Below are 14,453 nucleotides of genomic sequence, written 5' to 3' on the forward strand. Positions count from 1 at the left end.
TTTTCGATAATCCCCCTCTCTCTAATAAGCCCCTCCTATAGGAAGAAACAAATAAGCCCCCCGGGGCTTAATAGAGCTTTTATGGTAGTTGTGCTGGCAAAATATGATTGTTGTACAAATGACAGATTTTATGACCTCTTTTTAACAATAAAAGTCATACGATTTTGTCATTACATCATTACCCAAGGTTATAGCGGTTCTACATTGGATTCTCGTCGTCGTATTGCTTTGTTCCTGTATATCTTTCATTTTAAAATCTCATTGCAAGATTCACAGAATCCGGCGGACAGCCTATCCTGCGGTTCTTCCTTCTCACACACTGTTTTTTAGCCTGTGCTTGGAAGTAGAGGTCTGGAACACAGGCTTCCTGTTGTTCCACACTTCTGGCTTCCGAGAACTGAAAACATGAGTCACCGTCAACTAACTTTAGGATTCAGGCTGTTGGAAATATTAACTCTCAGGTAAAATTTGTTTGTATTTTTGTTGAATTGAAAGTCCTATAGTCTATCATGTAAACGTCCTATACAATCTTCAGCTTATACAGGCCTTATTATTTGAAAATGGAGGGGCCAAAATATTAAAGTCTTGAAAGGGATTAGGAAAGGCCGCCACAGGTTGACGGCAAGAAAATTTTAGAATTATTGTGTCTTAGGCATGGCCAGAAATTGTATCTAAAATGAATTTTGACTGATAGTGCCGCATAGTGCCGTCTATTGTGATGTTGACTTGGAATAGAAAAGTTTTGCAAAGTTTTAGAATAACCACTATCATATACCTCGTCGTAATGAAACCTTTTTTTTAGATATTAAAAGTACCCGAAATAAGATGGAAGAGAAAAATAAATAAAACACGGATTAAGAAAAAACATTAACGTTGAAATATCAACAGAAGAATTATCAACTAAAAATAAAAAGTTAAGCTATTTTGTACAGTTAAGATATAACTTTGTAACATCTGATCTTAACTTTTTCGGAAATTTCGGCACTTAAGAACATAATCTTGATTGACAATCCCTATACTGGGGCTGGACCGTATACTGGGGCGCCTTATACTGGGGGAAACGTTACCAATATGGTTGAAATTAAGTGCTTTAACAAAAATTTGAAAAACCTTCAAACTGGTCTTGTCAAAACGAGTTTAAATATTTTCTCTTTCTTAGTAGGAATGTATTATCCAAACGATCAAACTCTGAAGTTTTCTTGATGCTACTTTTTAAGAACAAATCTGCCCATACTTTATTTCTTATATCCTCGAAAAGGTTCTTTCCAGCTGTTTCCTTTCCTTCAACAGCTGATTTCTCTTTTTTTGTAATGTTTCTGAGAAAGTTTTCGTTAACAAATAGACCTTGTGTGCCAGGTTTAGGCAATGGAAAAAACGAAACTTCGTCAATTTGTCCTGGCACCAAGTTATTCTGGACTAGGTTGCTCGATCTATTTGCTAAGCCAAGCTGTTACTCATTGTGAAACTTAGACAATGACCGATTTTTTCGATCTCATTCCCAGATTCAGTTTATGAATGTCTTCTATGGTAAAGCTAAGGACACATTTAAGAGAATACTGGCAAAGTTACTTACAGAATCATATACTACATTAATTTACACTTGCCTAAAATTTTTCTTAAGCTGTGCAGGAAAGTGGGGGAGGGCATGGCCCCCCGGCCCCCGGTTTTGCCGGCCCTGAAAAATGCTCTTATTTTGTTGATATCTGAATTTCTGTTGATGATGTCATCATTTTATGCATTCGTTTTTTTTTTATTTGCAGAGTTTCGCACATTCAGCTTAAAAGTCTCAATAGGTAAAATAAGGCAATCGTGACATTTCTTGTTTATTGATATTTCAATTTTGCTTATTTAGCATTATTATAATACAGTAACAATGTTATCTTCTTTGTAAATACACTCATTTTTTTATAAGAAACAAAGGTGGATGTTGAGTACTCCAGTTTGTTACTGTTCTGGAAATTTCAATACACATTATTTCTTAAGAATTTCTTAATTATGATCTCATGAATGATGTTATGAAATGTTCATGACCTTTTTATCATGTCTGAGATTTGCTTCTGTTCTGATGCTGTATTTAGATGTGGGAAGTATATTTTTATCTCTTGTGTCTTAAATTCTAGGCCAACAGGGCAATCATGTTCTTGGATTTTACAAAATTTCGTTGTTCTCAGTTTTGTCAGGATTTAATAGTTTCTTAATTTTTTTGCATCGAGTACTGGAATTTTTTTAATTTTTTCTGACTGTCCAGTACTTGTTTTATATAGCTAGTTTTTTATAAAAAATGAGTGTATACCATTTGATACAATCCTTTCACGACCCATGACACTCACAAACAACAAACAACATTTCAGTCTTAGGTACTGCTTAATCAATAAAAAGTAAATCTGTCACATGTTTGTTGAAAACCAAAAAAAAGGGAAGCACAGTTTGTCAGAAAGCTGAAAATTTTTTGTAATCATCAGCCGGATAGCATTGAGTGCTGTTATGCAATCTTATGCCATTAGGAGATCTTGGTTCCAGTTTTTTGCTAGAGTTGTGTGTCTAAATAAACGGGGTGTGTATCTGTACTGATGATATTCTATTCTGCTTGGGTATATATATTATAAATGCATGTTTGAAGGCACTTAAGGTTATTTTGAGCAAAAAAGGTTTTCCGCAAATTGAAGATTTTTGAAGCTCTTTTTATACCATGGTCATAGATTTTTGTTAAAAAAGGCTAACCTATATGAATTATGATACCATAACATCCTATATGATACTTACCATACCTACCATGCTTAACAATGCATACTACACTTTACATACCATACCATACAACCATACCATATCATAGCATACCATTTCATACCATACCATACTATTTCATACCATAACATAACATACCATAACATAACATAACATAGCATACCATACCATTTCATAACATAACATAACATAACATAACATAACATAACATAACATAACATAACATAACATAACATAACATAACATAACATAACATAACATAACATAACATAACATAACATAACATAACATAACATAACATAACATAACATAACATAACATAACATAACATAACATAACATAACATAACATAACATAACATAACATAGCATAGCATAACATAACATAACGAGTTGAAGCAAGTCTGGCGCCCCTTTTTGGAAATTATGGGCCCCTTTTGAAGAATAGGAATCAGGTGAAAAAGTTTCTGAGACTGGTAGGTTAATTTGCTTCAAGGATTACCTCAAAGTTATGTTGTTTATTCCGAAAATGTATCTGAAATTGTTGTATGCACCTTACTCTCGTCATCAATTTTTTAAAATTTTTCAGCGACCCCACTACCAACTGCCCCTCCTTCAAGTTTGTTCTGGATCTACCCCTGATACCACATACCATACCACATACCATACCACCTACCATACCACATACCATACCACATACCATACCACATACCATACTACATACCATACCACATACCATACCATACTATACCAAAATATACCACACTTTGCAAAACTATGCCCTACTTTACTTTACCATACCATACTATCTCAGAACATAGAGAAAGTTAACAATGCTCTAAGATAATTTTGTCTTTGTAAGGCTGAAAAGAGGTTTGTGACCATATACCTAGTTTTTCTTTGAACTTTACAATAATCAGATGTTACTAGATGTGAATTATCATATTGCAGTATGAAGGGTCAAAAGGAACCATTTGATGTAGTCAGAAAATTGCATGGTTTGTCAAAGGCCTAAAAATTCTAACTCGATCCACATGGAGGATGCATTTATATTGTAGTGTGTTTTCTATTGTTTCCTAAGGACTGATCATAAGTGCCTTGTGCCTGCAAGGATGCAAAATTACAAAACACGACATACATACATGTTTAAGTATATAAACTTGTGTATATGCAATATATATATTTACATTTAAAACAGTATAGTATATACTATACGGACACCTGCCCCTTTTGCTGTAACAGCAAGTTAGATCCCAGATCTCCTTACGTCACAAGATTGCGAGACAGCTCGAGTACAATCAGGTTGAGATTTATATTAAAGTTTGGTTTAATAAGACAGACAATTATAAAAGTATGTATGTAGTTGCAAACCCTATTTTAGCTCCACAAAGGCATAGTAAAGGTTGGTTAACACACTCTAAGGTTTAATATTTACATTGTATTACAAGATGTCGCACTGCCACACCCTTAGTGCATATATCACCTTATATCAAACCCAAATGTTATCTTCTCCATGTGTATTATAGCTATATGAATAAATTACTTTGTATGCAAAAAATTGTTTATGCCTCTACAGGTACACCGTATCAACAAAATCGTACACATGCATATAGAATTAATTTTTTCTTCATCATGTATATATTGCTACCAAACTTTAATACACCTTTGCTGGCATCATCCCTAGGCCCAGGGATTTGGGTATCCAGGTGTAAAGTGGCATAGCTAAGGTTGCCATAGAAAGATTCAGCTGATGGGCAAAATTGCTTTTCCTTCCGGGTGCTGGCGGCAGAGCTATGGAATAGCTAAATTTTACGGCATCCTATATAGTTTCAAAAATCTATTGAATATATTTTGGCTCTTTTATTGAATATATTATGGCTCTTTTAAATACTAATCATACTTAAATTTTATAATGTAATAAAGTTTTGTCAAAGGGCCCCTTAAAAACAGCTTATTCTCAAGGGCTGCCCTCCTTTAAAGAAAGAAATATAATTCTATTGAAGAAATTACATATAAATGTATTGAACAGAAAAGTATATCTATCCAGACACCCACATATTAAGTCAACAACAAATTGGACCAGAGATCTTCTAACGGTCCATTTGTGACAGCGCCAAGTGCAACAGGTTGAGGATGGTATTACACCGTATTTTCTTAGTTTTGAAAAACTTTTTTTTGCATCGTTTCAAATTAAAAAATATTGTTTTTCTCATTATTATCATTTTTGTACTTTTAATCTTATATGAGTAGATCCTTTGTTTATCGCTAAGTACGTTACGGGAAAGGGGGGAACTGAAGAAGAAAAAGTCTTACATGGGTTACATCAAGCAAAGTTTTCAACTCAAAGCGTGGAATAACCATAAACCTTTGTCTTTACGCCTTTTGCAAATCAAACCAGAGAATGAAAAAAATGACAACATCATCAACAAAAATGCTAACAGCAGCAAATTTAAAAAGACAATGTACCAAATGAAAGGCCTGTATAAGCTAAAGAAATATTGACTATTTTTATTGTCATAAGCACAGTATTTCAAAAGTTATGGTCGTTTATATGACTGTAATAAGGCAACTATTGACGTCATCGATCACGTGACTTCCAGACAATACTTTTTGGGCCCATCTCGTAAAATCAATCAGTTTACGATATAAAACCATATTCTGAAGTCAGATTTGGTATTAGGCACTTGCTTAGTTTGTCATAACAATTTCCCTGTCTATGACCTAATATTGCATTGGTTCGATAATAAAATAACGATCAATCATGTACTTTTAATTTCTTTGCTTATATTCCCTTCTTAATTGATATCGTTGTTGAAATTTTGCCATTATACACCGGATCTCATAGACCAGCTAAATTTTGAGGTAGATGCCACCTGAAAGCGAACAAATTGTTATTTTCAAGTACCCTCATATGTAGGGGTTCAGAAAAATGATGGTGAAGGGTGATCTGCTGGGACCTAAGGGGTGAAAACGGGGGTGAAAGAGTTAGCGCTCAGACGTAATGCCTCTGCGGAGAAAGAAAACGGAATATTTCCTTTTGGATACAAAACAAATTACATTATTTGTTTCACAACGGTATGTAAGACCATTTTTGAGTATGATCACATGATCACAATTTACCCATGACCTTATGAGGAGGTCCTGGCTCTTTTTTGCAATAAATCACTTTTTGCAAAATCTTTTTTGCAGCTGTGTACAAGCCACTTCATCCTTAACAGATTATTGAAATCAAAAAAGCTGGCTAGCAACTTCGCCAAGGCTCTGAAAGAAGAGTATTGAATCCTTTCGACGAGAGTTTAGATAAGGCAGGTCTTATTCTAAGAAAAATTTACAACACCACAAATTCAAACAACGAACCGAAACAACGGTAGAATGAAAACCATTGATCTAAAAAAATAAGTCATTTGTTGACTTCATTGTTGGGATTGACATTGGAGATATTTACGGGGTATGGAGGTTGGTGCGATTTTACCTGATAAGAATGCAAATGATGAAGATTATGCCTGATAAGGATGCAAATGATGAAGATTATGCCTGATAAGGATGCAAAAGAAGAAATAAACAGCCAAGATCAAAAGCTGAGATGATTTTAGGTTAAGGGCAGGACCGCTGAGAAGTTTCGGAGGCCTTGGGGCAAAACCGAAAGACGAGGCCCCCTTCTAGCGGAGCGAGCAGAAATTTCTTGCGACCTCGCCCTTTAAATATCTTAAAATGCATTTCGGAATATTTCTTGCAGTCATTTCTTGCAATCTTTTAGAACGTTTTGCTATTTTTAGGCATACTTTTGCTAGTTTTTTACTTTTTGAGGCCCCTATACCTCGAGGCCCGGGGGCACTTTTCCCTTTTCCCTTTCCCATTTGCCCCTCCTCTAGTCCATCCTGCTCACAGGAGCTTCCAGAGATTTTCAATAAACTCTGACCTTTACCCAATCTTGAGGTGGAAGTTAGATGGGCCTGAATATGCCGACAGTTGTCTGCTGGGTTCTAGACCCCGGCTGCTTCTAGACCCCGGCTGCCGACACAGGGTCATTTGAAACTTTTTGGGGACATTTGCCCATCCGTGATACCCATAGCGCTATCAGTATCTATTTAGAATTGCTGAGAGCTTTTGGGTGATTCTTTTTCGGCCTTATCCTGATCTCATCCACACTTTTTGCTAAAGCTATTGCTTTGGGAACTTGGAGAAAAAAACCCGAAAAAACTCTTCGTTTCGAAAACTTGCCGACAAGAGTTTCCTAGAGGGGGGTGCGGCACACTCGCACTCCAACCCCCATGTTGTAAATTAATCGATTGTGATGAGTGCGTACGTTAAACGTACACGAAGGTCTCTGATCCTTACATCTCGAAGGTAAAACACACAAAGAAAATACGATGGTTATAAGTTTAACCCATGATGTTGAAACAAACACGCGAATGAATATATACACTACATAATGCTTCTTTTTACCATGCTGAAGCAAACGAACTGACTTATAATTGACTACACCCATCAATCACGTGCTAAGAAGTCATAGGGTGTCCATATCCCACCTCCTCGCTAACGATGGCCCTGCATCTGGTATGTAACATACGCTGTCTAATCCGTGCCACTGTCAACCTTTTAGGCTGTGAAAAGGCCAATGTTGTTTGAATGTGCACTTCAACCAAATGGTTTTAATAAATAATGATCAATATTGTATTTGTATTTTTCCATCCTTGTAAATATTAGAAAATTTTCAACTGCTTTCTCCTTTCTACAGGAATTTTTAGCATTGGTTTTGTTATGATGGCGGGAACACTCAAGAAAATGGAGGTTGAAACAAGGCAAAAAATGCAGAAAATGAATCTTAATGAGTTCCAAGTATGTATCGGTCGAATATTATCAAATACTACTTTAGTGGACATTTATCAGTGGCCAATATTATAATACAATTTGCTTGGTTATCTGTTTTGTCGGTATTCCAGTGACTTAATGCAAAGAACTGGGAGAAATTACTAGAATAAATAACCCAGGAAACTCTTTTCTTGTACCCTATCAGTTCTTAATCAACTTTATTGTTTTACGGTAGGAGGGTAGCTCCCTATTCCCAATAATTATTTATTTGTTTGCTCTCCATCACTTCATCCAACATTTTAGAAGGTTTAGTACGTATTACATATATTTTTATTCCTAGTCCATTCAACCCCAAGAAAGCGACGAGGAGATTGTGACTGATTTGTCTCCGGAAATCATCAATTCTAAGGTACAGTGTATCCAGGTGTACGGCACACCCTGAACTTTGTTCGATAAAGTTAAAAATAGATCTATCCATGCCACACCTTTTTTATTTCTTATTTTAGCCATTCATTTAAAGACCCGGGGAGTAACTTCAATAGGCAGAGGAAGAGGGTGTGCCATTTTCAAATATTAAAACATACCCAAAAATTTATATATTCTCCAAAAAACCTACAATTTACTTTCATTAAAGTTATTTATTTTCTTCTTAAATAATGGTACCTCAGCACATGCCGTACATGTGTGTATGGAAGCTCCCCACCCCCTTCCCTCCACACCAGGCTTAAAGGGGGAGACGACAAGTACTGTATTGAAAATGCTACCGTTTCTCAATTGCATATTTTGTTTATGTTATATAAGTATGTTTCAAAACTGGGCAGCACCTTGTTGGTTCCAAACAACTGGGCAGAACCCTTGTGGAAAAAATTTCCCTCCTGTCATCCTTTGCCTTTCGATTATGTCTAAATGATTTCAATGGATCTGACGAAGTCTTAGAGTCGAAATGAAAGGGCCAAAGTCCCTCTTGCCTTTGATGGGGCAAAAAGGGCCAAGGTGGCATTTCTCAGGAAAATTCCCTTATCGTGAAAGTGCACTTGACAATGGCCTTTGTCATTGTCATATTAATTTTTATCAAACTCTGACTGCAGTGCATTGTTCAAAATGAAATTTCTGAAAATTTCATCACTTAAAATATTTGTAATAAATTTCTTATACCAGAAATTAGCCCATTTTTAAGATGCCTAAAGATAGCCGAAATAAATGACAGTAATGAAGGAGACAGTAGAAGAAATTGTTTTTAGAATGCCTGTTTGCTGTAGCCTTCTCTGATTGCTCCGATTGTCATTCTGATGGCCCTGCTCATTTCCTAAGATAAAAAATATTATATTATATGAAGGGTTTAGGGTGTTTGTGAAGGGTGAAACATTCGCTCAGTTTTGTCAAGGCTGCCAGGTACGTGTGGTCAAATTATACGTTACATTAAAATCGAAAACTTTTTGACCGAAAGGTTTCAGAAAAACAACTTTGGAACAAAGACTTTCTCACAAAAAACTGGACAAACATTTTTCTTATAATACCAAAATATATGCAATTGCCCACAGTTATATAAAGGTTATATACTAACTACTAAGTGCAATAGAAAACCAAACTAGTAAAAAACCAGCATGAAAATCATATCACAAATTGTTGAGGTCGTGTTTTTTATCACAAAAAAACGAATGGTATACACTCTTTTTTATACGAACCAGTAAATTTAAAGTTCAAGCTAATTTTTTTGAAATTCTGAGGCTGGATTGTTATTAATTTGTTCTTAAATTAAAAGGGTGTAAGCAGTGCGATAGCTAACCTTCTCCGCTCTAGGGAGGTGCTCAGGCCTCATTTGCCAACAAAGTAAGTGAGACAACCTTCATTTGACAACAAGTTTGAATATTCGCCGTAAGGCACCCACACATGGCTAAAAACTTTTGTTTTTGAGATAAAAATTTGTTCAAATTTGCATTTTACCGTAGCTCAGCCTCAGCTTGTTCTTAATTTGTTCTCAACTTTTGACCAATTTTGAGACTCGTGTTCTTATAAAATTGTTCTCATAAAAAATGTATATAGCTTGAATGATTTTAATGTGTAAGTTTTATGACGTAATTTCCGTCCAATGCCTTTCGAAAATAAAGGTGCAACATTGTTGAAAAACATTGTTGCAAAAGTTTTGTTGCAAAAGGCTGTTTCATTCGTTTGGTCAGACCTTAAGATATCCAGTTTCGTTAAGATATGAGAGCTGGATGGAACCAATGAAGCTATTTATGGAAACAGTCACATTCCAGTACTGAACAAAAATTAGCGAAAGTTTCATGAATACCATAATTGCTGAGTTTGTAACAACAGATTGCTGAATTTGTAATGAATGAAAAATTTCAAAATCGTTGAGCAAACAATGTCGAGGGGTTCACAGTTGTTGACTGGTCAAAAACAATGAACCTATTAAAGGTTTCATTCTTCTTCTCGTGTTCATTTTTCCATTCTTCCTCATCTACACGAGCATTCGACATTTTCTCTTGTCCTTTTCAATTTGTCTTGATTTTATGCAATTCTTCGAATTATGGCCTACCCCGATGATGGGTTGCCATTCGTTGAGCCAATCTTTTCATCATTTTGGTTACATCAGTTCATTGTTTCTTATCCGCTAACGGAGCTGTATGTCCTAAAAGACTTTTTGTGGTCAGAAAAAGTGCAGACTCCACTGGATTAATCTGAATGAGCAATTTAAAATTGCTAAAAATGGGTTTTAAGTTTACACAGCCAAGGAAGCCTGTCAAGGAAAATTGCTTGCAAATCTGGGGCTTTACTTTCCATTCTCTCCTTATAAACTTTCTTTCCTTTTGGCCGTTACCAGACGTTAAATACTCTGATGAGGGTCGAGCGAAAAGCAATTTTGTATGCTATGTTTCGTTTTTCTGTACCAATAGAAAATTAAGAATATATGGAAGATTATATCTAGCTTTATGTGGTTTTGCTTTACCAATATTTATTCGACTGATGATTTTGTCTACTATTTAGGGCCGGGGGGAGCCATGGCCCCCTCTCAAAAAACTCAAGTAGCATAAGTTGATTACTTTTATTTTGTAAAATATGGCTGTTGTTACACTTATTTATCAGGGTCCCCTCCAAAATAAGACAAAAAGCTGTATCTCGGTCTCTGATGTTGATCATTTCAACGAAATAGACCCGACTAGGCCACACAGACAAAGCAGTCTTGACAAAGACTTCTCAAACTGAGATGAAACTTTAAATTTACGAAACCTGATCACATGATAATCTAGCAATACAAATTTTTTAATAGTAATACGTTACCAGTGTCCAGCCTGTTATATGCTTTGTTTTTTTGGGAGATTATATTTAGATTTCTGAAGTTTTCCTTTACCGACTGTTGATTTTGTCAATTTTCTTTTTCGGGATGATTCTAAATGTCTGCAGATGGAGGAAGACGGAGCAAGTATGACGGAAACTGGGAACTTACTTAGACAGCAAAGGAATATTGAAACATGTCTCGGTATGTCATTTTTCAGTTTTCATTTTTATGTATTTATATAGGTAACAAGGTTCGTCTAGAAATATATTCTTTGAATATTGACCTATTGAAACCTATCCAATTTGAAAACATAGTCAATAGACTTTGTTGAAGTCTATAGCTCCAGTCTTGTTAAGCTCCGGTTTCAATCGCTCTGCATTTGAGAAAGGCATTGCGAGGAATACGAAATCACAGTATCATATCGTACATAGTGACCTTTCCATTTTGAAGCAGAATGAAAGATCCTTTGTAAATAAGGAACAGAAGTGGTCCATTGTCCAAGACAGTACCCTAAGGGGACACCACCACTTTTATCGTTGATACTTGATGCTAGAGACTTAGAGGTTGAATTGACCTTGCAGAATTGCTTTTACTCCTGCAAGTAGGAAGTGAGCAAACATAGCTCTAGTCCACTTATTATGTATTTTCCCAGCTTATTCAGTAAGATATTATGATTTACTGCATCAAATGCCTTTTTAGATTAACGAAAATTAAACCAGTGCTCTTGCCTTGATCTATATTTTCATTCAAGTCATTTGTACCAGCAATTCGGCTACTGATGACTGAGTATAGAGATCGGAAACCTGGCTGATGCTTGTAGACTGATGTTTTCATACAGATAGTTTGGTTGAGGCTGGTATCATGTTAAGGTGGTTGATAGGACGCCTACACATGCTAGGAAAAAGAAGCAATGAGCGGGGATCTGCTGGGATTTAAAGGGCTCATTGTGGAGCTTGTACGGCACTTTTTTCAACAAGCTTCGATAGAGGAGCTGCGAGAAATCAACCCAAATTGAAGGACACTGATAACGTTGATCACCAGTTGAATGGAAACAAAATGCAAATTGTCATTTTATTAGGTCTAGTATAGACCTATCAATTGTTTCATTTTAAACTACAGTCTATTGACAGCATACTTTCAAATCAATTCTTCTAAAGCTACTTTCACACTGCTCCGTGTTCGTTTCTCTCCGTTTTTGCCGGTGAAAACGATGTCCGCTCACACTGATCTGTTTTTAAATGAATACGCTATAAATACGGTTAGTGTTCACAGGGCTCTGGCAAAAACACTGTTGGTAGCCTCGTTTTTAAACAGAGGCCACAAATTGAATTATGCCAATCGACATCAAATTCCGTCAAGATGTTATTGTAAATAATTTTGTGCATTAGCAACCTTCCATTGTGAATTCCTCCTTTTAAAGCCCTGGCAAAACATGACTCAATGTTTCACTAAACTTCACTCAACTTGTTTGAACTGCGAGCTGTGTAGAACGCTGTGGGGTTTGTAGGGGATCTTGTATATGAATTTGCTTTCCGTTTGTTCTGTTGTATGTTGCGTACAATGAGATGATGTCTCATGAAGGCCATGAAGACATTCTAGAGATTTTTGGTCACGTGGAAACAGGTAGACTGAGGAAAACGTTTGGATTCCCACAGATATTGCACAAAACAGGGTGGCAAAACGACTCGACATTTGCTAAACAACACTTAACAACGCTAAACATTTTTGACCAGATATAAACTTTGCTCAACAACACTCAACAATGCTAAACATTTTTTAGCAGAATCAAACTTTGCTCAACAACACTCAGCATGACTAAACAACACTAAACAGGGTGGCAAAACAAATAAACTTTCCACAAATTTTTTCTAATACAAAAGTTGAGTGAATTGTTTTGTCTTTTTTCCCACTGCTTAAAGTAATATTTTCAACCAACTTCTCGCGTAAGGATTTCTGTCTAAGGATTTTATCACTGTTGTGCGTCGTTATTATCTTATACTCTTCTTTTTAAGTACATGACTTGACAGACAATGAAGTCAGAGAGATAGCAATTCGGCTAGACCCCCCTGGTGTCGTATCGAAAAACTGGCACGACTTGGCTCATTACCTTGGCTTCGACGAGCTAGAAAGAGCGGCATTCCAGCGTGCATATTGTGGTGGTGGCAGTCCTGCCTTGAATTTTTTCATTTCTCTCAAGGTATTTCGGAAGAAAATGTTGATAATAGTTCAATTGTTTTGATAATAGCACCTGCATCGCGTATTATTTACTCAGCAAAGTTTCCTCAACCATGTTATATTCCTTAAATTCACATCAGAAAACAAGAGAAGAAGAACAAGTCAATTTGTCATCAATATCACCAATACCATCAATATCGTCGCTTAACCAAATAATCAATCAAGACAAAGAATATAGACAAAAGGTCTTTACTGCACAGGCAGTCCATATTCAGTTAATATATACAGTTATTATAAGAATTCAATTTTGTCTGCTTCTTGTTCACCCATTCATATTCTCTTTATTCCCAAATCACTTTTTTCCAATTTTTTTTCTAAAAATTTGTCATCATCTCTTATTACCCCTTTCTCATTCTCCTTCTCTTTCTCTCCCTCTCCCTCTCCCTCGACATATTATTCACACACAGGAGTCTCTTTAGCAATAGGAAATGCCTTCTGGGTACAGGGTTTCGATACAAACGATTCTTCTTATCGTGACAATATGAACCCTCTCCCATTTTGTGACATACCTGTGTGTCTATTCCTAGCCAAAGCATACACTATCTATCCTTCCCCGTTCCAACTCGTTCGCCAGAATTGAGTCCCTAGTTAACAAAGTATTTCATATTGTTAACAATACAAATTTCTAAATGTGTGTGATTTCAGGCGCGCGGTCGCAAATTTTTAAAATGAACATGTCAGCCCAAGAAACGAAGTTTCAAGTGTGGCTCGCTCGTCGGTTTTGAACAAACCTTTGACTCCTCTTTTTCTTTTCCATTCTTCATTCTTCGTTCTATTGATCACGTTCGGATTCTAGACCCGTAAGGTAAAAGAAGATGATGTGGAAGCTTTAAAACGCATATGTCAGACAATGAATCGCTTTGACGTTGTCAGATACATAGACGCCCAATGCAACAATTCACTGGTGACATTGAAAACTAAGATTTCGGATTTACCTCAGACCATCATCATAGGATTGGCAGAGAGACTAAATCCAAGTTCAGTTCCCATACTGAGTTGCTGGAAGCATATTGCCAGCAACTTTGGCTATTCAACAGTAGAAATTCAAAGTTTGGAGACAACAATATTGCAGCCGAACAAATTCAGCCCCACGGAGGAGCTGTTCAGAGCTGTTAAAAAGGACAGGCCTGATATGAAAGTTAAATTTTTAAACGAGTGTTTGCGCAAAATTAGGCGAAATGATGTTGTAGCTTTAATCGAAGGTTTCTTCTAGCCTGCCGAAGAGAATGTTGGTTTCGGAGGGAATTTAATACAGAATAATATGTTGAAGCAATTGTTTTCCATTTGATGTTTTTCTCTGCTCTACTAATATTTTTTGCACATCTTTAACCATTTTTCGACTAATGATTCTGATTCTACCGCTATCATTCCTTACAATC

At 36.1% G+C, this 14,453-nt stretch overlaps 1 protein-coding gene across 4 annotated transcripts; it reads left to right on the plus strand.

The window, feature by feature from the left end:
• The first annotated feature begins 215 nt into the window (after positions 1 to 215).
• LOC135685719 (uncharacterized) lies at positions 216 to 14,343 on the plus strand. 4 transcript variants are annotated; one of them, XM_065201763.2, is made up of 8 exons: positions 218 to 461; positions 1,761 to 1,793; positions 5,934 to 6,049; positions 7,483 to 7,583; positions 7,897 to 7,965; positions 10,965 to 11,040; positions 12,852 to 13,036; positions 13,871 to 14,343. In XM_065201763.2, the coding sequence occupies exons 4-8, from the start codon at positions 7,506 to 7,508 to the stop codon at positions 14,285 to 14,287; spliced, it is 825 nt and encodes a 274-aa protein (XP_065057835.2). In that variant the 5' UTR covers positions 218 to 461; positions 1,761 to 1,793; positions 5,934 to 6,049; positions 7,483 to 7,505; the 3' UTR covers positions 14,288 to 14,343. The 4 variants fall into 4 exon arrangements, with proteins under 4 accessions (XP_065057837.2, XP_065057835.2, XP_065057834.2 ...); XM_065201765.2 differs by lacking the exon at positions 5,934 to 6,049 and having other exon boundaries at positions 216 to 461; XM_065201762.2 differs by lacking the exon at positions 1,761 to 1,793.
• The last annotated feature ends 110 nt before the right edge of the window (positions 14,344 to 14,453 follow it).

The sequence above is a fragment of the Rhopilema esculentum genome, chromosome 15, assembly GCF_057945365.1.
Source record: "Rhopilema esculentum isolate cy_ngs chromosome 15, ASM5794536v1, whole genome shotgun sequence".
NCBI lineage: Eukaryota > Metazoa > Cnidaria > Scyphozoa > Rhizostomeae > Rhizostomatidae > Rhopilema > Rhopilema esculentum.

Excerpts from the sequence above, each read along its gene's own strand:
- LOC135685719 (XM_065201765.2), top strand. The coding sequence starts at position 7,506 with ATGATGGCGGGAACACTCAAGAAAATGGAGGTTGAAACAAGGCAAAAA. Across the intron at positions 7,584-7,896 it reads TGAATCTTAATGAGTTCCAA|TCCATTCAACCCCAAGAAAG; the intron begins GTATGTATCGGT and ends TTTTATTCCTAG. Across the intron at positions 11,041-12,851 it reads GAATATTGAAACATGTCTCG|TACATGACTTGACAGACAAT; the intron begins GTATGTCATTTT and ends CTTCTTTTTAAG.